Source organism: Meleagris gallopavo, chromosome 22 (genome assembly GCF_905368555.1).
Source record: "Meleagris gallopavo chromosome 22, MGAL_WU_HG_1.1, whole genome shotgun sequence".
In the NCBI taxonomy this organism is placed as follows: Eukaryota; Metazoa; Chordata; class Aves; order Galliformes; family Phasianidae; genus Meleagris; species Meleagris gallopavo.
In genome coordinates, this window is record NC_139425.1 from 13,616,077 (window position 1) to 13,637,078 (window position 21,002).

General features: G+C 42.7%; 2 protein-coding genes across 12 annotated transcripts in view; one reads left to right on the forward strand and one right to left on the reverse strand.

Moving 5' to 3' along the window:
- Positions 1-21,002, forward strand: part of ADNP (activity dependent neuroprotector homeobox) — a 25,237-nt gene continuing 4,235 nt past the window's right edge. The window contains exons 1-8 of one of the 6 annotated variants that reach the window (XM_085241864.1): positions 1-141; positions 4,274-4,379; positions 7,105-7,512; positions 7,626-7,784; positions 9,117-9,162; positions 10,312-10,618; positions 17,574-17,686; positions 19,119-19,211. In XM_085241864.1, coding sequence (XP_085097990.1) covers positions 9,124-9,162; positions 10,312-10,618; positions 17,574-17,686; positions 19,119-19,211 — 552 coding nt within the window. In that variant the 5' untranslated portion in view covers positions 1-141; positions 4,274-4,379; positions 7,105-7,512; positions 7,626-7,784; positions 9,117-9,123. The remainder of the gene's footprint in view (positions 142-4,273; positions 4,380-7,104; positions 7,513-7,625; positions 7,785-9,116; positions 9,163-10,311; positions 10,619-17,573; positions 17,687-19,118; positions 19,212-21,002) is intronic. The other 5 variants (XM_085241866.1, XM_085241863.1, XM_085241865.1 and 2 more) reach the window with 5 other exon arrangements.
- LOC109370795 (uncharacterized) overlaps positions 9,180-21,002 on the reverse strand; it is a 44,597-nt gene continuing 32,774 nt past the window's right edge. For 2 of the 6 annotated variants that reach the window (XM_085241892.1, XM_085241899.1), the window contains one exon: positions 9,180-9,848. Coding sequence is in view for 1 of the 6 variants with exons in the window: in XM_085241899.1 (XP_085098025.1) it covers positions 9,760-9,848 (89 nt within the window). In the remaining 5 variants the exon portion in view is untranslated. The other 4 variants (XM_085241897.1, XM_085241891.1, XM_085241898.1 and 1 more) reach the window with 2 other exon arrangements.

Consider the following 21,002-nt stretch of genomic DNA (forward strand, 5'->3'; position numbering starts at 1 on the left):
TCCCCCGCGCCGCCGCCGGCTGCGCACCGCTCCGCCCGCGCGGGGATCCGGGCGGCGCCGGGAGGCGGCTCCGCGCCCCTCGCCCCGCGCCGGAGGTGCCGGGACCGCGCCCGCCCCCGCCGCTCGGAGAGCCGCGCTCAGGTAGGTGTGCGCCGCGCTCCGGCCCGGGCGGCCCCCGCCCTCCGTGCCTCCCGCGCCTCCCGCGCCCCCCGGCCCTTCGGAAGAGGAGAGCGGCGGCGCCGAGGGGTCCGGCCCGGCTCCGGCCCTCCGCATCGGACGCGGGGACCGTTACGCCGCCGGCGCCCTCCGTGCGGCGCCGCGCTCCCGGCCGGCGGGGGCGGCGCGCGGCGATGCGGGGTCCGGGCCGGGCTCTGCGCGGGCGGGAAGGGGAGCGGCCCCGGGCCGCGTTCCGCCGCTCAGACAAAGGCGGGCAGCGGGCTCTGCGCTCTGCGCAGCCGGCACCGCGCGTCGCAGCCCGGGCGGGAGGGCAGCGCGTCGTGCAGCGCGGATGGAGCCCTCCCTCCTTTCGTTTCTTTCCTTTTTCTTTCCTTTTTTTTCCCCCCATTCCGCTCTCTCCCCCTCCCCGCCGCATTACACCCGCGCTGTCGCTCCCGCTGGATGGCCGTGGCAGAAAAATACCAGCCCCCACCCAAAATGCACCGCAGCCCGCCCGGGAGATGAGTGCGGGAGGCAGCAGGGGGCGCGTTCCGCCGGGCAGGGCTGCGGCGGGGGAGGGAGGGCCGCGCTGCGGTCCCGGAGTGCCGCCGCCCGGTGCGGGGCGCCGCGATCTCCGCCGGCCCGGGATGTCGGCGCGGGTCCCGCCGCGTCGCGGGGCGGGAGGGGATCGGGCGCGCGGAGGGCTTCGGAGGATGCCCGGCTGGCGCGGGATCCGGCGGTGTCGGTGGCGGCGGCCCCGCGAAGTGGCGCGGCTTTCTGAGCGCCTTTCTGCGGCCGTAGGAAGTTCTGCGCTCCGGGGTGGTCCTGAGCGCCGCGGCTCCACTGGGGAAGGCAGACGTTGTTGCCATCGCGATGTTCTTTGTTTGTTGGTGCCGGTAGATGTGCAGGATTCCTTCTAGAAGAATTGGTGTTCTTTTCCAAATTGTTTTTACTAGCTCTGTTTTCATGCGTTTTCACTGCTGTTTTCTAGTCCCAGTTGGAGGTGAAAGGTGCACGTGAGGTAGTGGAGCTGTGATCCCTACCTGTCGGTGTGGCAGAGCCGATGCGGACCTCCCGCAGGACCTCGTGGGAGCCCGTGCAGCTGTGCGGGCTGCCGTCTTTCCGTGTGGCAGAGATGGACCGTCCTGTTCAGAAACGGGATTTGTTGGTTTCGGAGCAGAACCGGAGCTCGGCTCCTCTGACAGCTGCTGAGCGGTCTGGTGTCAGCAGGCTGGCTGCTGTATGTGCTGAAATCTTACAGCGCTGAAAAGGCACAACAGCGAACGAGAGCTGCGCTGGAGTTGCTGGCTGTAACACAGCTGTCGCTGAAGATGTTTGCGGTACATTCCTACCTAAACCTCGGTCAGAACAGAGCTGTCCTTTCTGAAATGCAACCAACACTTTGTTCTCCAAAGTAACACCAAGCTGAATGTTTTTGTTGTCTTGATAGTAAATGCCCCTCATTAAAATGAATGCTGTGCCTTCTCAAGGAACTTTTTTCTTTTTTTCAAGAAGAAAAAGACTTTTTGGTAATGAAACGTTTGGAGACAACTCAGTGGGATCACTGCAAATTGGGAGTCTTTAGTATTGCCTCATTAGGAAACAAACCATTATCTTTAACTCGAAGCCGTGGCTCAGTATACAGGTTGGATGAAGCTGTACCTCTGTTAGGTTACTGTCCCTGATGTGGCAGTGCTGAGTGGAACTTCTGGAGTGAGAAAGTGGCTGTGTGTGGAAGTCGCTCAGTGAGGTCACACAGGATGGGCTCTGAGCGGAGCGGCCCGCAGGCCGAGGTGTGTGCAGCAGGGCAAGGCAGCTGTGCTGGGAGCTGCGTGCCTGCGGGTGAGATGTGTGCTGCACGACAGCATCTGGGAAGGCTGCGTGTCTCAGGACGGGGCGGATAGCTGATCCTTTTCTGTGCGTAGGATAGAGCCAGCAGTTGTCGGAAGATGCCCAGTAGCGTTGTTGGAATTGGTACGTGTCACCGTGGTATATTACAGCAGCATTTTAATTAAGCATGGAAATCACTTGACAGTGCTGTAAAGTGTTGGGTGCTTAACAGTCTGAGCTCTGCAGCTTCTGCACTCGCTGTTAAAATTGAAGGAGATGCCACATGGATTCCTAGGGCAGTGCTGGTGCTCCTTTTGTGTGTAAGGTAAGCTGTGCTTCTGTCACACTGCAGAAGGAACGATAGATGGGTGATCATTTACAGCCCAGCTTTCCTCCTCTGTAAGAAAACAGTAAATATTGAAAGTAAATATTGAAGTTAAAGTGGTATTCCTGCACTACAGTACAATACCGGAATCTGTTGGTAGTCAAAAGTCATACAGTGCAAATGTCTTCTTCATAACTTGCCATTACAATGGCAGCTGCTCTGATAGATGCAACCACAGATGGTAAGATGGGAGAAAAGGCATTTTGTTCTGGGGCAGCTGCAGGTACCACTGAGAGCTAGATGAGAACTTTATTGACCTCTTTTCAGAATTGGGAAGTTACTTTTGTTCTAGTATTTGGAGTTGTTTTGAGATGCAGAACTTGCACAGTGAGAGTGGACAGAGCAGTGCCAGGTGTGGTGAGGACAGCTTTAGTGTGAAAGCAGTGGGAGCAGGACAAGGGCTGTGTGGCTGTCACTGCGACAGGGATGGGCTGTGCTGTCTGTGGGTGCAGCCCAGTTTGCATTTCAGTACTGCTGCATTTACCGTTGTTTTTTCATTCTGCTCTTTGAAATGCTGGTGTGCTGCTTTTCTAAAAGTGTAACAGCTGCAGCTAAATGAACGTTATGCCATTTTGGATGGCTAGGACGGGCTCTTCTTTATTTCTTCATGGCAGATAGAATTTTGTTAGCATAATTTCACATTACGGTCCTTGATGTGGAGGCAGTCCTGCTCACATAAATTGGTACAAGTGTACACTTCTTAACACTATAAGGGAGTGTGAGCTGTGGAGGTGAGAACAGACAACACTGGTCTGAGGATAAGGCAATATAAACATCTGTATGCATTAGAAGCAAAAAAAAGAATCCTAATTATGTTAATTTAGTTTAAATATATATGTGTGTGTATATGTATATACAGGAGTTTTTTTGTGCGTATGTGGAAGGTTTGTTTTGATTGACGTGATGTGTTTTGGGAAAAAATGCCCTTGCTTTGATAGTCAGGTTGGCCAGATTGGCCTGCTCATTTGGGGCTTGCAGGATCTGGTACAAGAACCAAACTCATGTTCTAGATGTGAATACTTTCCAAGAGGGCAGGGCTCTTACTTACCCACCCAGGGACTGTGTGTCTGCAGAGAGAAAAATACATATTCTTCAGAACTGATGTTGAAAGACAAAATAGACCTCAAATTCAGCATCTTGTTCTTACTGCAAAGTAACACAGCAGTGCTTTGAATGTGTTACGATGGTTGATGGCCTCATATAAGAGTGGAACGAATTCCATACTTTCTGTAGTGAATCACTTTGTGCTTTACTGCTCTTTATATCCTTGGAGGGTTGGGTTTTCTTGTTCTTTTGTTTTAAAGATGGCATGAAAGATGGTTGACCAAAAACTGGTTCTTGTGGTTGAGTCCTACAGCTGTGTGATTGTGAATAATCACACCTGCAGGCTCTCGGTTGACCAGATCAGGTGGCAAAATGTTTGATTTAAAACCCATTTTTCAAGAAGCATGTTAAACAATTTGCAAGAAATAGAGTTTGAGCAACTGCAAACAGCCTGTGCACCAAAGATATTCATTACCTCCCCTGTCCTGTGTGTGTAGGTTGGCATGCTCCCTGGCCTGGCATCAGTGGCTGCTGATCCTTCCCTGCCTCCAGCTCCTTTTCCCTCCTTCACACCTCAGCCATTCTTTCCTTCACCCCTTTTTTCTCTCCTGTGTATCGATTGCTGATGTGCCTCTGGATCTCATAGTTCTCTGCTTGTGGTGCATCTGGGCCAAAGGAATTGTTAGTGATGCGGATTCATAGCAGCAACAGTACGGGGGCATAATATCTCTTGAAATCGAAGTTGGCAAAATATTTGTCTTAAAATGCTTTTTCTTTTTTCTCCCTAAAAAAGTTCATTGTGTTTCTGACCTTCTGTTTTGTTTTGTTTCCTCATTGCTGCTGCTATGAATATGGAAGGTTCCCGAGTCAGACGGAAGACAGCAGTAGCAGAGGTGGATTAACGCTGGAATGTAGTCAGGGACTGGAGCGCTCGGGAGCTATGCTTAGACAGAAAGGGAACGAGGTAAGAAACGTGGAGTGGTAAGACTGATTTTAAGCTGTTGTTCACAGACTTTACCCCATTGTGTAATGCCAGCATTTGTGCATAGTGTGTGAAGTGGCAAGGCAAAGGAAGAACAATTAGCATCAGCATACTTCACAGTCTATTTTTACATGTTAAATGCTTTCATGCTAGACAGTTGGTGAGATCCTTTCAGTATCTAATCTATCCGCTGCCTGAGAAAACATGTTTTGGCTTTGGTTTTAGATGAGCTTGGGAAAGTGTTTGTATGCTCTCTTGTGTTTTGTTGTTCTGCCACTTCCACCAGCATGCAAGCAATGCATTCTGCAGTAGGGCACTGTAAGGGATGCAGTTTCAGCAGTGGTTTAAATATATCTGTGTGCTGCCTCTGCAAGGGGTGGTGTAGCCACGCTTCCTATCGCTTCACTTGTGTAAGCAGCAGCACTGCGGTGGAGGAAGCGCTCTGGCTGCAGGCTGCTCTGCCACTGAATCAGTTCTGTGCTGTGGCTGCTGCACGAGCCCTGTTGCTGACACGGTGGTGGTGTCAGGAAAGCATGATAGAGAGGAGACTAGCATTTGTAATGTTTTTGAACATTTTACATTTTTCTTGAGCTTTAGATTGAAAATGTAAATGAAACGTGCTTCTGTTTCCAAAATTTTCGATACGGGATTGTTTGTGCCTAGCTACAATCCACACAAAGATCACGTTTTGAACTGGTAAAGCATATTCATGTGGCCTTTTTTTCCTGCCCACTGAAGTGTGGATATCTTGGTGTAGGCAAATAATATCCTTCGTGCTTCATTGACCTCCAGTCTCAATTTCAAATTGCTGTAAGGTAGGCAGGCTTTAGTGCCTTTCGAACAAATCTTTAAGAAATAGCCCTAAACTAACAAGGCTATTGTACTGAGCATGTGTATTACATACTGGTTTCATTACACATATATGGATGCATATAACTGTTTATATTTGAAGACTGTGAATAGCAACGAAAGATATTATTAAAGATGGCAGTAGGTGGGGAAGCCTACTTCTTGAGCTGCTGGTGCCTCTAATTAAAAATTACCTATGCACTGAAGTATAGCATGCCCTAGAGAATGGATGCAATTTAAAGCTGCTTTTGAGAATGCAGTAGAGATCACCAGAATTGCTTTTCCTATGTGTGTTTTCGAAAGCTTTTTCTTCAGAAAGTATTCCGAGTTGGCTAACGCTTATTTTTAAAAACCATCAACCTGTGTTACCAAAATAAGAAAACCAAGCAGAAATTCTCAGTAGGCTGCAAGCTAACAGGTTGCTCATGAAGAAAAAAGGGTTATGGTTCATGGAGCAGCCAGAATTTGTCTGTCTTGTGTTTTACATCGCAGCAGAGAAATTGCACAATGTACAAACTTACACTGCTATGCAGAAATTGCTAAGGAAATAGTTAATTCCCTTTTAGTTATGCAGTTAGTGTACACACCCACCAGATGGAGCTTCTGGCACCAGTGGAAAATTCCAGAAATCAAGCAAGAATGAGAAGTGTGTGAATGACTTAAGAGAATCTGTCTGCAAGACTGCAGGAGATATTTTTTTAACCTTTAAAAAAAAAAAGAAGATGAACGGAGAAAGGTCAGCCTCCCTGAGTGTCCCACTGCAGCTGTCCTCCACAGAAGTTTTTCCTCTGTGATGGGAGGTTGGAGTTGTCTATCTTCAGGTTGGTGACTGATGCTAACAATAAACTGAAAAAGAAAAGAGAGAAAACAGCTCTGTAAACTCTTGCTGAAGATGGCATGTAATCACAGAAACAGAATGTTTGTGTTATTAGCCGGAGAATTTCTTCCAAAGCAATTTAAGTGTGGTTAGGTTTTATTTTAGTACTTCATTTTAGATGGACTTCTTTTTCTGTCCTGAAGGAACGTCTGCATAGGGTTAAAGTTGTTCTGTTTTAAAACCTGATTTCCAGAGAAGTGGTGCAAACTGTCCTTTTTCTTTGACACTGACTTAATTTCTGAAGTGGTTTTAAAATCTTTTGGAAGTCTTGGCCAAGGGATGTTGAAGAAATAAAGTGTTTGACTGTGAGGGGTGTCAGGGTTTTTGTGTCCTGGGGTCTTACAGTGCATTGACTAGATACTGAAACACGCTTACTAATTTCCTTCAGTTTCAGTTATCATTGTTTTAAAACACCACGTTAGATTTTTAGAGGATTTATTTGATTTGGACTTTCTGTAAACTTTCCATCTTCCTAATGTGCCCAGTCCTGTTTTGGATACAGGCATGAATTAGAGGAGTTGGAGGCACGTGCTTGCTGATGTGCTGGGTAGTCCAACACAGCAGCTGTGCACACTGTGTTGTCTAGTTGAAGTTGAGAGGTGTTGGGACAGATGTTCTCTGGAAACCATCACGTTAGGTGGGCAGGAGCCCGGTGCTGTAGGTGGTTGAGCTGACAGGGATGTGGAGGTGCTCTATGTTTAAATTGTAGCTTTGAGAGCAAATCCCGTGCTGTTGCAGAACAGCCTCCATCCTAGATTATAGCTGACTTGAAAATGAGCCCTTAGTTGTCCGCCATTTCGGATGTGCTGCTAAACTGTAAATCTCATTACCTTCACCGGAGATGCAGGTGCACAGCTCCTCTGAAAAGTAGGCCAGAAGTGCTAAGATGTCAGGTCTTCCCAGAGAAGCATAACTTTTAGGCTGTTGCACATCCTCCCGCCAGCCCCGTAGGACTAAAACTTTCATCTGAATCCTTCCCAGGGGAAGATGTCTCGCTGGGGTCGGAGCTGGCAGCCACGTCAGTCGCTTGGTTTCCCACAGTCCTGTAATTTAAGGCGGGACTGTACCGGTATGGGAAGCCCCTAGGAGTACGAGCTGTGTGAGGGAGCGCTGGTGTCGGTGCGTATCGCGGCCGTGCTGCTGGGCGCTCAGATGCTCTGTAAGCAGAGGCCCTGGACTGAAGGCAGAAGGTTACGCGAGGTGTGAGTAGGGGCGTTCATCACAGCGTCCTGCTGGATTTCCGACTTGGAGAACTTAATTGAACTCTGAGTACCAAACTTCCTCAGGTAACATCACCTAGAAAATGGGTTTAAGGCCCAGGCCCCCTCAAACGTCTGCAGCACTCCTCACCCTGCTGAGTGCCTCCGCGGTAGCTCCGTGTCGGTACAGGTACCGTATGCGTGGTTTATAATTAGTTCTTCACAATTAAACGTACGTTATAAATGTCAGATTGCCATTATGATGTTTCTTACCTCTTATCTTTAACGCTTTGTTTTGTACAGCAGGATATGACCCTTCTTCTATATCCGGGCTTCGGCCTCACACAGTAGGTGTAATATAATCGCTGAGGAGGGCGTTCTGGAAGGAGAATTATTTTTGAAGGCTTTTGCATGAAACTTGTCCAATGAGTCTGAGACGCCCAAGCACCATTAATTTTGGAGGTAAATGCCTCGTAATATATACTGAGTAGATTGGGTAGAGTTAAGATTATTGTTTGGAGAAGTATGGGCAAAAAGTAGTTGAAAAGAGAGTTCTGTTTGCTTCTGACGTGTGGGCATTGTGAACTTAAAGGAGCACCAACTTGACCTCCAGAGAAATTGTGGGCTTTGAGCTCAACTGCCCTGGCAGCTTCACTTCAGTGGTTTCCTGGTTGAAAGATTTCCCCCATCTTTTGGTTGGTCTTAATAAACCAATGGGGCAAAAGTGAAAGACAGTTCTGGCTGTGGGAAATCTGCCAGAAGAGCTGAAACAAAATGGGGAGAAACCTGCGAGTTGTGACATGGGAGTTAGAGCCGTGCTGAGTTCAAGTTGGCTGTCCCTTTAAGTCACTCTTTGAGACGTGGTATTTTTTATTTGAAACACATTTTAAATGTTTACTTATAGAAGTTAAACTGGAACTTTTTTTGAGGTATTTTCTCTCATTTGTCTATAAATTGGTCGATCAGGGTGGGGTATAATGGGAGGGGAGGGAGGAATTTCATAGTTAAAAACAATGAAAAAATAAAGCCTAAAGCGGGGGGGGGGGGGGAGAAAAAAAACAACGCAAACAAATGAAAGAAAATGCAACAGTTATGTCCCCAAAGGGCTTTGTTTTTTTAATGGGAAATTGTAAATGTCAAACTTTGCTTGGAGGAGGGTGGGGGGGAAATTATTTGCATGAAGCTATGTCTGAATTTAAAGTTTATTTGTGTTGTTATGATTGGAATAAAATCAAGTTACTGATAAAATTGAAGATAAGGTAGATAAGAAAAGTTTAGTTTGCTATAGCAAACAACAGTGTTGTGGTACTGGCACACAGCTGCTAGAGAAGTTAAAGCTATTTCAAAGATGTAAAGATTGCACTGATGTCAATCCTGGACTCGCAGTGCTTTCTAATGTTAATGACAACGTTATTATTAATAATTATTAATACTAAATGCTTCTTAATACTTAAAAACAGGCTGTCTAGTAGAGGGGTGTCCTGTACTTTTTAATGAAATAGGGTTTAGTATAATCTGAATTTTGTGCACTAACTTGTTACCAAACTGCATGTGTTTTTTATTATGCTGTGTTTCACCCTGCTACAGCCCTTCCATTTTAGTAGTATGGATATTAAGAAAATAGAGTTTGAATTATTACAGTGAAAATGGTGGGATTTTGATATATTTCTAACAAAGTCTACGGTCTAGAATAGTGTTTGGGGGCAGGGGGTGGGAAGGGAGGGGAGGATATATTACCCAGGGAAAAGGAGCAGGATTTTAGAATAAGGGTTTGAAACATTGCTTTTTCTGTAGGAAAAAGATGGAGTATTGCATGCTGGGAACAAGTGCTTTCCATAAGGTAGCTAAATTTTAAAAGTACATTTGTTTCATTTTCTTTTAGGCTTTGTTTAAGTATTCTAATCTAGTAACTTTGTCCTTTCTGCAGTTTTCATTTTGATTAGATTCCTCTGCAAAACTCTCTTCTAAACAAATTCAGAAACCAAAACAAACAAACCTGGGCCACAACTGCAGTTTGGAATACTTCTGAAATGTTGCTCAATGTGCATGGAAGAGTCTTTAAAGAATAGTAGTAATAGTAAAAATTCTTTCTGTGGTCTGTTTTGTTTTCCATAATGTCAAAATTGCAGATGTTAACATCAATAAATTTAACGATGTGAATGTGTTGGATGACTATGGAGAAATGACCAAAATAAAATGATTTGTTAAAAGGCAGTCTTAACTGACACCTCTTAAGAAAACAAAACGAAAACTCATCAGGCATGTTTTTGGTAGAAACTTCAGGTAAATAGGTACATTCTTTCTTCCTCTGGTCTTGTGAATAACAGGACTTGACACACGTAGAGAAAGTTTGAGTAGATGAGTCAGGACTTATTTCACTAACTGCAGTTAAATGTTTTGGCCAGGTTTCCCAAGGAAACAAAGCTTGTGTAGTTCTTCAGCTTGCGGCTTGTCTCCTGCTGGCCTCTCGCTCCTCCCAGCCAAGAACGTTGGCCGCTCTAAACCAAATTTTATGTAGATGGAGATCTGAAAATATAAATAAGGACCTTTAAGCTTCATTAACAGTAGATCTCCAGTAAGAGAAGAGATTAAGGCTTGAACATTACCAGGTTTCTTTCAGAACTCTCTTCTGTCAGCCTGTTCTCTCAATTGGATGTTGTAATGCCACGTGGCTGCTAAAAACTCTCTGTGGGAGGAGTTGTAAGAGGGAGGGGAAAGAAAGCATCCTGCTTCAGCTCAGGATTTTAGGGGGTTTACTTTTCTGTGTTGGATGTGCACCAAGTGCTGAGGTGCCAGTTAGGTATTGTGCCTGGAGCTGAATGTAGCAGCTTGCCTAGCACTATCTAATACAGAGCTAGCAGAGACTTTAAAGGAAAGAGAAGCAGCAGTAAATTATCCTGGCTTTGAAATACTCAGCTCCAAATGAGAGTTGTGCCTGACCGAGTGCATGTTATAGTACATTATTCCATGGAATACAATATTATTACAGGTACAGCAGCAGCTCATGATGCCCCGTAAAGCTTTTCTTTCCCAGAAAGAAAAGCAGGCTCGTGCCAGGGAAAGAGATATGTTAAAAAAGAGAAGGAGGCGACAAGACTATCTCAAAAGAAGCGTGGACCCACAGAAAAATGCAGAAACAATAAAATGGCACAGAGATGATGAGAAGAGGAGAGAAAATGAGCAAGTTAAGGACAAAGATATCAAGAAGCGATGGAGACAGGATGAGAGAGAACGACGAAAGAATGTGGACGCTATGAATTGGCGCAGGGAAGATGAGAAGAGGGAAAATGAGCGAGGTAAGGAACAAGAAGGCCAAGAACCAGCAAAGAAGGGATGAGGATGAAAGGGGAAAAGAGCAACAAAAGGATGGACCTTTTGAAGCAGCAGAGGGATAATAATGGGGAGAGGGAAAAGGAGAGAGTAAGAACAGTTCCGCTTTTATAAGTATGTGCAGAAATTAAAGAAAATGTTACTGTCACTCAGTTTCAAAATTATTTGTTTAATGAATTATAGGTCTCGCAGAGCTAGTTACTAAGACAGGATTGATATATACAGATATACAGATGTATATAAACAGAAACACAATGGGGTAGAGTTTAGATACTGCTTTTGAAGTTGTCTGTTTTGCACGCGTGCTCACAATACTGTCCTGAACAGTGCAGTTGGTAATACTGTGTTTTAGATCACCATGAAGTTCAGGTTTTCTCAGTATTCAAAGTGTGAATAAATGACAGCATTAGGAGATGAAGGGTCAACCAAACATGCCAAACATGGTCATTGAAGGTAAAACTGGTGTTTTATTATATTTATAATAATGTGCCCAAGAGAGAGTTGTCCTTACGCACCTGTGAATTATTTTGTGTGCAGTAGAGACCAGCTTTTGTTTACACATTTTAGGGATTCCACAACTCAACCTCTTTTTTTTTTTACTTGTCATTTCACAGCGGTGCTTTTTATCAGTGTTGTTAAATGAAAACACCTCCCTCAGTTAAGTGCTAAGATTCAGCAACAGTTGTGTGTGTGCTGGTTGTGCGAGGGTTTCCTCGTGGTGCAGTTAGGCATAAGAAAACCAAGAATAGTCCACTGGTGCTCTCTTGGTTCTTTTACACTGCAGGAGTATCCTCCAGATTATTTCTTCAGATCTCCAAACTATTTGTGTCTGAAAATCACCATTTTACTAACAGGGCTGTGACAATAATAATTCATTATATTTGCTGCTTGGTACAACTCTGGCAAACCTCAGTCATCAGACAAGCCTGTTAAACACTTCAAATCATGTAGTCCAAAAACAACAAAAAAAGGCTGAGGCAGATTTGGAATATTTACTGAAGGCTGTAGTTGAGAGAAAAAAGCTGTCTTCATCTTGCTGATGCATCTTCTCCGGAATCAGAATAGCACTGCTGCCCTGGGAGCGCTCCGCAGCCACGTGCCAGGAATTGGCCTTGGTGTTCGAGGTGAAGTTGGTGGAACTGCAGCAGTCTTAACATCTGCGGTTACCTGGTAGTGCTAAAGGCAGTGGGCTGCGAGGCAGCCCTTCCGATGAGGTCAGAGATACAGAAAGATCTGCTGGAGCATGACACTTCTAGGAACACAAAAATAGAAGCAGCTTTTTGGTCTGCAGACAGGCAGAGGCTTTTCCTTCTTGTTTATTTTTTTTTTTAATCACCTCTGATAATTTAACTGCTGTGTTCTTGTGTTCTCCCACCTGTGTTCCTTACCCTCTCCTGGGTGCACACCTTCCTGTAAGGACACAGTTGTGACTGTGCTGCATTGTGTGTAAAAGCAGTACTTCCCTCATAAAGGGATGACTGTTTGCATTGAAAAAAAACATGACGGAGAACATTACTTATTGCAACATAGAACCCTCAATCAGGCACACAGCATTGCGTTCTACATTAATTTTCCAGGTAGCTGCAGTGTTATTATTTCTTCTCTTTTGACTTAGTTTTTCTAGGTGGCTCCAGTCCTTTGGTAAAGATATGTTGAAGCACTGAACTGCAGGGCTATGATAACTTGAAGTGCTTGAAGGTTATACATTGATAATAGTTTATTAAACACAAAGCGTTGTTTAAAAATTTGGCAGTAACGTAACAGATGGTGGATGTGTCAGGTTTCCCATTCTGGATGTTTTTAAATTGATGGCCACAATTGTTTCCATCTGGAATTTGAAGTATTAGTAAAAGTAGCAAATTGGTGAAGATACACTTTGCTGTTGAAAGTTGCATCGAGTCTATCGGAATACTAAACTCAAAAAAGAAACGAAACAAAAACCTTGACTTTGGGATTGGTTGAACCTTCTGTGGCTGTGCTCGAGTTAATTTTTGTGTAAGGCTTCTCGTGTTTCTTTCTGTTGTGTTGTAACAGTGAGCATAGTCCTGATCTCCTCTGTCTTGGTAATGTGCACTGTTAAGTTTCTAAGCTAAGCAGCAATTTCCACTAGTAATGGGTCTGTTCTCCCTGTTTGCTTTTATTTCTCCTGAAGGTTGCTCACATCATTCTATGTGAGCATTTCAGGATGGGTTTTCTTTCCCCTTCTGTTGTTTTCTTTCACCAGCTACGGCCAACACGCTCAGAACATTTAAATAGCGAGAAAAATCCTTTTGCTGTGAAGTCTGATCTTCAGTTTTCAGATGTGAAGATCTGATTGTATATCCTGTATTATGATGTGTTGTGATAGGAAGATGTTGATAATTTCTTAGGAGTTGGCTGTGAGGCAGGCAGAAGGCAGAGGCAGGTTGATCGTGTAGATATAACTGAAATCTTGTTTCTAGGCAGTCGTAAGGTGCTTTTTTTATTACTTGGGCTTACATACAAATACACATCATTATATGTTTGACATGTCCAGGTTTATTAGACACAGTAATTAAGAGAAAGTATTTGATTCTTTTGGTTGAAAGCATTGATAGTGGCACTTCCTATTCAAGTAAGTTACTTGCTAATAATAATGACTTTCCACATGTACCAGTGGTCGCTGCCTGGAGACAAACGGTACTCTCGCTTTGTCTCAAGAAAATTAAGGTCCCTTCACAAGCAGAACAATTCCTCAAGTGGGGATTTGGGTTATGCAGAAAATGTCACAGCTTGCTAGAAGCTTTAACAGTGAGTGCTTTCATGCACTAATGTTTCTACAGTTGATACTAAGATAGAGGGTTATCCTGGAATGAAACTACAAGGTTATTTTCTCCATGGATTTGAAATTCATTGTGAAGTGTTCATTCACATCCTGCACAGTAGCTGGCAATGCTGTTTCATGTAATTTTTTGAATGTGCAGGTATGTAGGAAGAAGCTACTGAAAGCATGCAGAAATAACGTCCTACAGCGACAGCAATACGTATTTAGTTGCATTTAGAGAAAGTAAACTAATGGAGCCATGATTCATTTCTTGGCTGCATTCATAGTTTCTCACGCTTGCACAGTGAACTACAGCAATAGGAGCTTTTATTAAATGAACATTCTTGAAAGTTAAAAATATTCTAAGGAAAGTAAACCTGTATTAAATTGATTGGAACTTAAGAGTTCAGAGCCATAATCCCCAGTTGTGTTCTGGGAGGAAGTGGAATAGAATATTAAAGACTATTTTCTTTGAAAATGTTGTGATGAAGAATATACATGCAATTGTGCAATGTGAGATGCGGTGTCAGAGTGACATGGCTAGCCATACCTTCTTAATACGGTACTGTTTTTGGTTTCCTATTAATGCAGTCCTACTATCATAAAATTCAGATCTCTTAGAAGTCGAGCCATGAAAAAAGTGACAGTGAGCCTAGAACTGAGCGCTGTTTTGTAGTGACTGGCCTAGGAAAAGGAGCTGCAGGTTTGAGTTGCTTTTTCCACCTGAACAAAAAAGTAAGTTTTACTTACTGCTTCAACTGCAGATCAACCAAAGAAAACACCTCTTGGAAATTGCAGGTAGGCTGCAGCCTTACACCTGCGTTGACCAGTGGGCTCGTTAGGAGTTTAAATTCTCTGCAGCCCTTTCCCCATTAGTCTTTGCCATATTTTGTTTGTTACTATCTGTGCTAAGTGAAGTGCTGTTGTTACTATTTGTGCACTTAGAAGTGTTAAGTCATGGCTTAGGTGAAGCAGTGATGGAGCACCTGGTGGGAAGGCAGGGGAGCTCAGGTGCATGCAATGTACCTGAGTGAGTGGAAAGGCCAGGATCCATCTCTTCAGCCCTCATTTAAGGGTTGGCAGTGGAGGCAAGAGTATCTTGCTGGAGATCCCTGCCCACCTGAGTCCTTCCAAGGGTAAGCAAACTTTTTCCTTTGTTTCTGCATCCATGTCTGCTGTACTTGAGCTTATCCTCACTTGGTGCAGCCTGGGATTTTGCTACCCCACTGTCAGTGCTGTGTTTTCCATCACGTTATAGTGTCACAGTAATGCTGTATGAAATTGGCATTGCTGATTCTCAGCTCAGTTGCTAAGCATTTTCAGTTATCAGTTATGTATTTTGATGTAAGATGGACTAGGTTCAACTTCTAAGTTGTATTAGATGTATTTACAATAGAAGCAAAACTGCAATCTTAAAATTACGTTTTCTTAAGGAAATTTTAGTTCTGCTTGTGGAAGTAACTAAAGCAATTGTAATGTTGCTCTGAAGTGCATTGAAGTTGCTCTTCTTGGTCTTAAAGTGTGGTTGTTTAATACAACCATTTCTCGATACAGATGCTTGCGGTGTAAACATCCATTGTTATTCTCAAAAGTTTTTTCACCATTTATGCGTTTATACTTTGTCATAAATGGTGTTATTTTTATTTTAGCAGGAAATAGCCTTTGTCAGAGGTGCCAATGCAGTAAAACTGAATAACCACAGCACAGGCGCAGGGATGGGCAGAGAAGTAGGGCAGGGCTTGGCACGTTCTGTTATTGCTTACCAAAGCCTAATACACTACGGAGCTATAACGTTTTGTGCTTGTTAAGTGTTTTTCCTAATTCTCTTCAGTGTGTGCCTGTAGAAATGGATCTTGTGAGAGAAGAAGGGGATAATATGAATATTCTCAGAACATCTGATAATGGAGCCATGAACTCAGATGCTGTTTATAATGAAGTAACTGGTTTGCCTTTGTCAGCTTTCAAAACTAACATAAGTTAGAGATTCACATTCAAACCTTGTTTCCTAGACCTTCATGAAGATGAAAAAAATTTCCTTGGCCAGGAGTGTGTAGTATTCTGAAAGGATGACATGGCTCAATCTAATTACCCAAATGATGGCATTCACTCTTGCATCGTGAGGGAGAACATATTAGGCCTGGATATTTTTTGTAATTGCAGATAAGATGCTTGATTATAAAGGTGCACAGATAGGAATGAACACAGCACAACAAAAACAACAGTTCATGGCTTTCATTCAGTGTTTTTAGAGGCAATAACTGGTAAGAGAGTGTAATTTTCTGTTGTGTTCTGTTTAATCCTCGCCATCTCTGAGAAGGCAGAGGATACCTGTGAAGTGCTCTTCGTAGCTGGGTTAGGGTTCTTATCTCCAACGTGGCAGATGAGTTACCAGGCTGATAACGACTCTACGTGTGAAGTATTTCACCAGAATGCTAATTCTTCGTATCTGTAGAGTGGTTTGAGTTCATCTCAAATGAAAGGTTCCAGATTACATACAGAAAGCAACTACTTTTCACATTAACTAAATTATCGGTTTTTTTTCTAATTCCAATCCTTTTAATTGAGAGTAGAGAGGAATGCTAGCTGAAACACCTTTACAGTCACAAACATTAGTGTACCTGCCTTTAGAATTTAGGTCAGGTAAATACACTGTGCTCAATTCTTATAACAGATCTTACTTGGAGGAAATAAATATGTAACGTTGAAGTAATTGTTTCCTGGCCTATGTGATTTTTTTAAATTAGTATCATTAGTGACTTTGTGTGATGTCTCTGAGCAATGTCTCTACTGCAGGTAATTCAACTGAGAAATGTGGAGACCTGAGATTTATAGACTAAGTCAACACTTTTCTTTGGTTTCCTAGTTTTTGTGACACGGTGTTCCGTGCAGCTGAATTTCCTTCTGACAGCGGGTGGTGGCAGCTAGCTGCACACACAGCACAGTGTTTAACGATCAGGGTTGGTTTGGTATCTGAAAATTTTCCTGTAGACCCGTATATATAAATTTAGTATTCTTTCTTCTTCGTACCATGGCTACAGATTAGAAATCAATCCTAAATATCGTGATCAGCTCGCTACTCTTAGTCAAGAGCTGTTTCTGAAGTAGTTGAATTGGAAGAGATGAGAGCTTAGTGACACACAGTGCTTGCTGATGGTGAAGCTGATGGGTTGGTGTTAGCCCTGCCGCTTTTGTCTGTTTCTGACACTGAGCAGTGGTGGTGACAGTCATGGAATAGTAAGTCATCAGTGACTGTTACAGCATTACCTAGCGAAAGCTGGTAGGAGAATGAACACGAAAAGCCTGGTGTGGACACAGACCTGTGTAGGACAGGGAATATAGCAGGGTTGTGTGTGATCGGAGCGCTCAGTTGTTGTAGTCACAACCCCCGTCCTTTTTACTTGAAAAAATTCTGTAGTAAGTTCCTTGTAGCTTAGAGGCCCCTTCATCTCATGATGAGAGATTTTTGTTTTTCTGACTGAACTGTTTAATGGTTTTAAGCTTCTGCTCATTCTGAATTGTAGACTTCTTCCATCCAAGAAGCTGATTTTTAGTTGCTGTAGGTATTCTCTGGCCCTGTAGCAATTAATTAGTTCATAAGAATTAAAAAAAAAAAAAAAAAAGTCTTCTAACAAAGCAAGAATGAGCTTCCAGGAATGTTAATGATAGAAATGCAGCTTTTACCTTCTGGGATGATATTTTTTACGCAACAGACAGTAGAGCACTAAAGCCTAGTGAACAAGATCACTCCGCGTTGCTTTGAGGCAGCCGTTGCAGGCTCCCCTGCCTCTTGCAGAAGAAGTGCATGTTGCCAGAAGACTCCTGCATTTCTGCTGGTTTGCACCTTCCTGAAGTGCAGATGAGTTGATGATGTTCTGTAGCTCAGGAAGTGCATAGTGTAATGGTGGCAGTGTGCAGGCTGAGAGCTGCTGTATATGTGAGATAAGGCCACTTATTGGCACGTGGAAGGAACCTGAGTGCTAGCAGTAGAATCTGAGAATCCACGTATCTTAAAGATTTAGACTTTGTTTTAGTTATGGGGAAAACGACAGGGAAAATTGCTAATAATTAAATGAATGCAGCTCTTCATCAGACAAAGCACGTGTGACTTAAACCTCTTCTCTTACTTTGTTTTTCAATAGAAACTATGTTCCAACTTCCTGTCAACAACCTTGGCAGTTTAAGAAAGGCCCGGAAAACTGTGAAAAAAATACTTAGTGACATTGGTTTGGAATACTGTAAAGAACATATAGAAGTAAGTATGATACCTCTCAAGTGCTTCAGAGCTGAAATGCTCAAACATCAGTGGAAAAGTGAGGTCTCGCTTGTTTGATTTTTTTTTTTCTTTTTTTTTTTTTTTCCTGCTTTGTGAAACGTTGAATTCTTCCTGTAAGTTTTGAAGGATGTTTCTGGAATCTTCTGTACCCTGATCCCACACCTCACTCCTGTTCTCATCAGCTTCTGAAAGCAACCCTGGGATTTTGTTGGAGCTTTGCTGTTCAGGCATTGCTACCTGTTTTTTATTGCACTGTTTTTTTTAAGTCCTACACAAAGTGTGATTTAATTAATAACGTGAGCTAAAATGTGCTACGCACACTTAGAAAGTCTGCTGGAGATGAGATAGACCTCAGGCTATTTATGACTGACTTGATGTGTGTTGAAGGTAGGTTGTCCTTTGTGCTAGGCTCCGAAGTATAACATTTGCTAACCGGACGCTTAGGAATAAATCAAGATGGTGTGGTACAGAGTGTTCCTGGATTTTCATGGAATGTCTGTTGGTGCTGAAATACAGCTCATCAATTTAACAAACTACTTATATACTTGTGTTAGTTCTTAGAAGGAAAAGGTATTTGTGCTACTCTGCTGGACAAGCTTGGTGTAACTATTCACTAAAAAATGCACTTTCTTTCCTGAACACAGCATTTGGTGGTTCAGTTCATACCTCTGGACTATTCAAAGTACCCACCAGACTGTGACTTTGCTTTTGTGTTTCAGTAGTATCTTTTTAAGGAGGATTTAAGTGAGATACTTCAAGAGAAAGAGAAATACCTGTTCTCCCCTTTTAGGTAATCTGTGGACACGTTTGGTTTTTAAGGGTAAAGTTGTGAACAGGGACAGTGTTGCTTTTATTAATTTCAATGAAAATATCACCTTTGAGTCTGTGTGTGCTGCTAATGCCAAAGACAAAATAAAAAGCACTTTTTTTTATAGGAATTGGGCTACTTAGACACCATATGTGTTGTCAAACTTGGATCTGAATTCCTCTGAAATAAATTTAAAAACAAACAACAAAACCAACATCATTTAAAAAAAAAACAAAACAACACAACCACCACCACCACCAAGTTTGTGGTGCAGAATTTATGGTTTTTAAAGTATCACTATTTAGCTGTTGGTATCAGGGACTGCTTTTGAAGACGGGGCAGGTATTTAATGACAGTCTTGCGTTAATTAGCAGAATGCGTGTTGAAAATAGTTCTTGTGTTCTGTGTTATTGAGATTGTTCACAAATTTTCACCTCCAAATAATGCATTTAAATACGTAGATTTCTTTAATTAATGCTCTTTGCTATTCACCAGCAGCATCTGAGTGAGAGGACTGCATGAATGCTTACAAGAGTTGCTTAAGGGAGCAGTTGGTCTGGGTTTTGATTGTCTGTGCTCTCTTCCCATCTTCCCCTTCTCCAGGATTTTAAACAGTTTGAACCTAATGACTTTTATTTGAAAAACACTACATGGGAAGATGTAGGACTGTGGGACCCATCGCTTACGAAAAATCAGGTTGGTAACTGTTTATGTTGATACATCAAATTCTGAAGATGGTTCATATTGAGGGGCATTTCACAAATGTGCCAAGAGCTTTTCCTGTGGTTGTACCCATTGATTGTTGTCTTTGCTTTAACGGACAGAAAAAGGTTTTATTACTTTAGAAGCAATAATCTCAGTTTTTATTTTGCTAAGTGCTGATAGCAAAATATTGGAGAAATGACTGGTCAGAATATCTTATCCTATGTCAGCTACGTAATAACAGGCCATCTGTTTTCAAGCTTAACACAGTTTCATCTATCTTCCAGTCAAAGGGTCACCAATTCTGTAGCTTGTAGTAATTTTGTTACCCTTTTTGTTAGCAACATTTTAGAAAAACTTCAAATGAACAGATTTAACTACCACTCTCTTCACAGCTGCAGCTGTGTGTCATGTGAGGATTCTCCTAACCTGACTCTGAGGTTTTGGTTTATTGGGATATATAGTTCTGTTCAGAGGATGAAGTGATGCTGACAGTTTTACTTTTTAGATGTTGAGTCGGTGATAAAGGAGATTTGAACCAAGTTGAAAGTGGAAGGAGGGAATGTTTCTATTGCAGTGATTTATTTGACTTTACCGATGTAACGCGTTAAGACAATGTATTAAGGTATGGATTGCAATATGCAATATCATAGACTAATACCAGCACTTACAGAACAGTGAGAAGGTGAGAAATCTCTGTACAAAATAAGCCCACTTGCAGCATCTGAAAGACCTGAGAAGCCACATTATGGTGGATTCCTAGTGTGGTCGTCATCTAAAAATATTCCTTTATTATGTTCAATAAAATATACTGATGTGCATTTGTTCCTAGTTAATCCCAGAATAAAAACAAAACAAAACACCTCACTATAAAAGGAGACAACCTTTGTTTAGCTTTTATTGCATCTTGCCTCCAGCCTGAGATAGCCGAGGTTTCAGAAGGTGTACAACTCTCCAGCTATTTTAAACGCTCTTTTGTAACTTGATGGATGAGACTTGTTTTGACACACATTATGAATGATTGTAATTGTGTGAAAATCATGTCTTATCTCATCTGAAATGACAGGTTGCTTGTGGCTGTCTCTGAAGCCAACACAATTTTAGTTCTTTTAAAACAGTGGATAAGAACTGCCATCAGCAGGGAAAGTAGGCAAGTGTGGAGCTTTCAAGTACCCCCTTTTTTTTTTATTTTTTTTTTAAATTCCCCTGATCCATTATTGTTTTAAAAATCAGGATTGTGCTTTGATCTGAAAGAAAACGTGGTTGCTTGAAGGGATTGTCTGGCCTTAGTATGTAACTTTTGAAGAGTATTCTTTATCTTAAACTTTGTAACTGATTAAGACTTGTAAACAGAATGGATGTGAAGTGTTAGCTATCTCTATAAGTGTTTGGCAGAACCAAAGGGAAATAACTCCTGTCTTCTGGATGCAGTCTCATTCTACACCAACAGTCATGCTTTCCTTTTCCAAAATAATGAGATAATGGTGAACGTGTTCCCTGCAGCTGAGCATGCAAACCACTTCTGTTGACTGGTGGGAAAGAGATTTATGCTTTATCCTTGAATGCTGAGGGCATGGCCAAACTCTTTTAAATTGGACCTTTTAAATCGGCTGTCATTGCCCTGTGTGTGTGTTCAGGCGATAAACATAGGACTTCATCTATAGGCCAAGAATTGCAGAGAATAAATTGATCTAAAGATTGGAGATTGTTGCAGTGGGTCTCAAACTTTAGTTGTTCAGAGAAGTTCTGAGAGTCTTTTTCCAAAAACGGCTTTGCCATATTCAG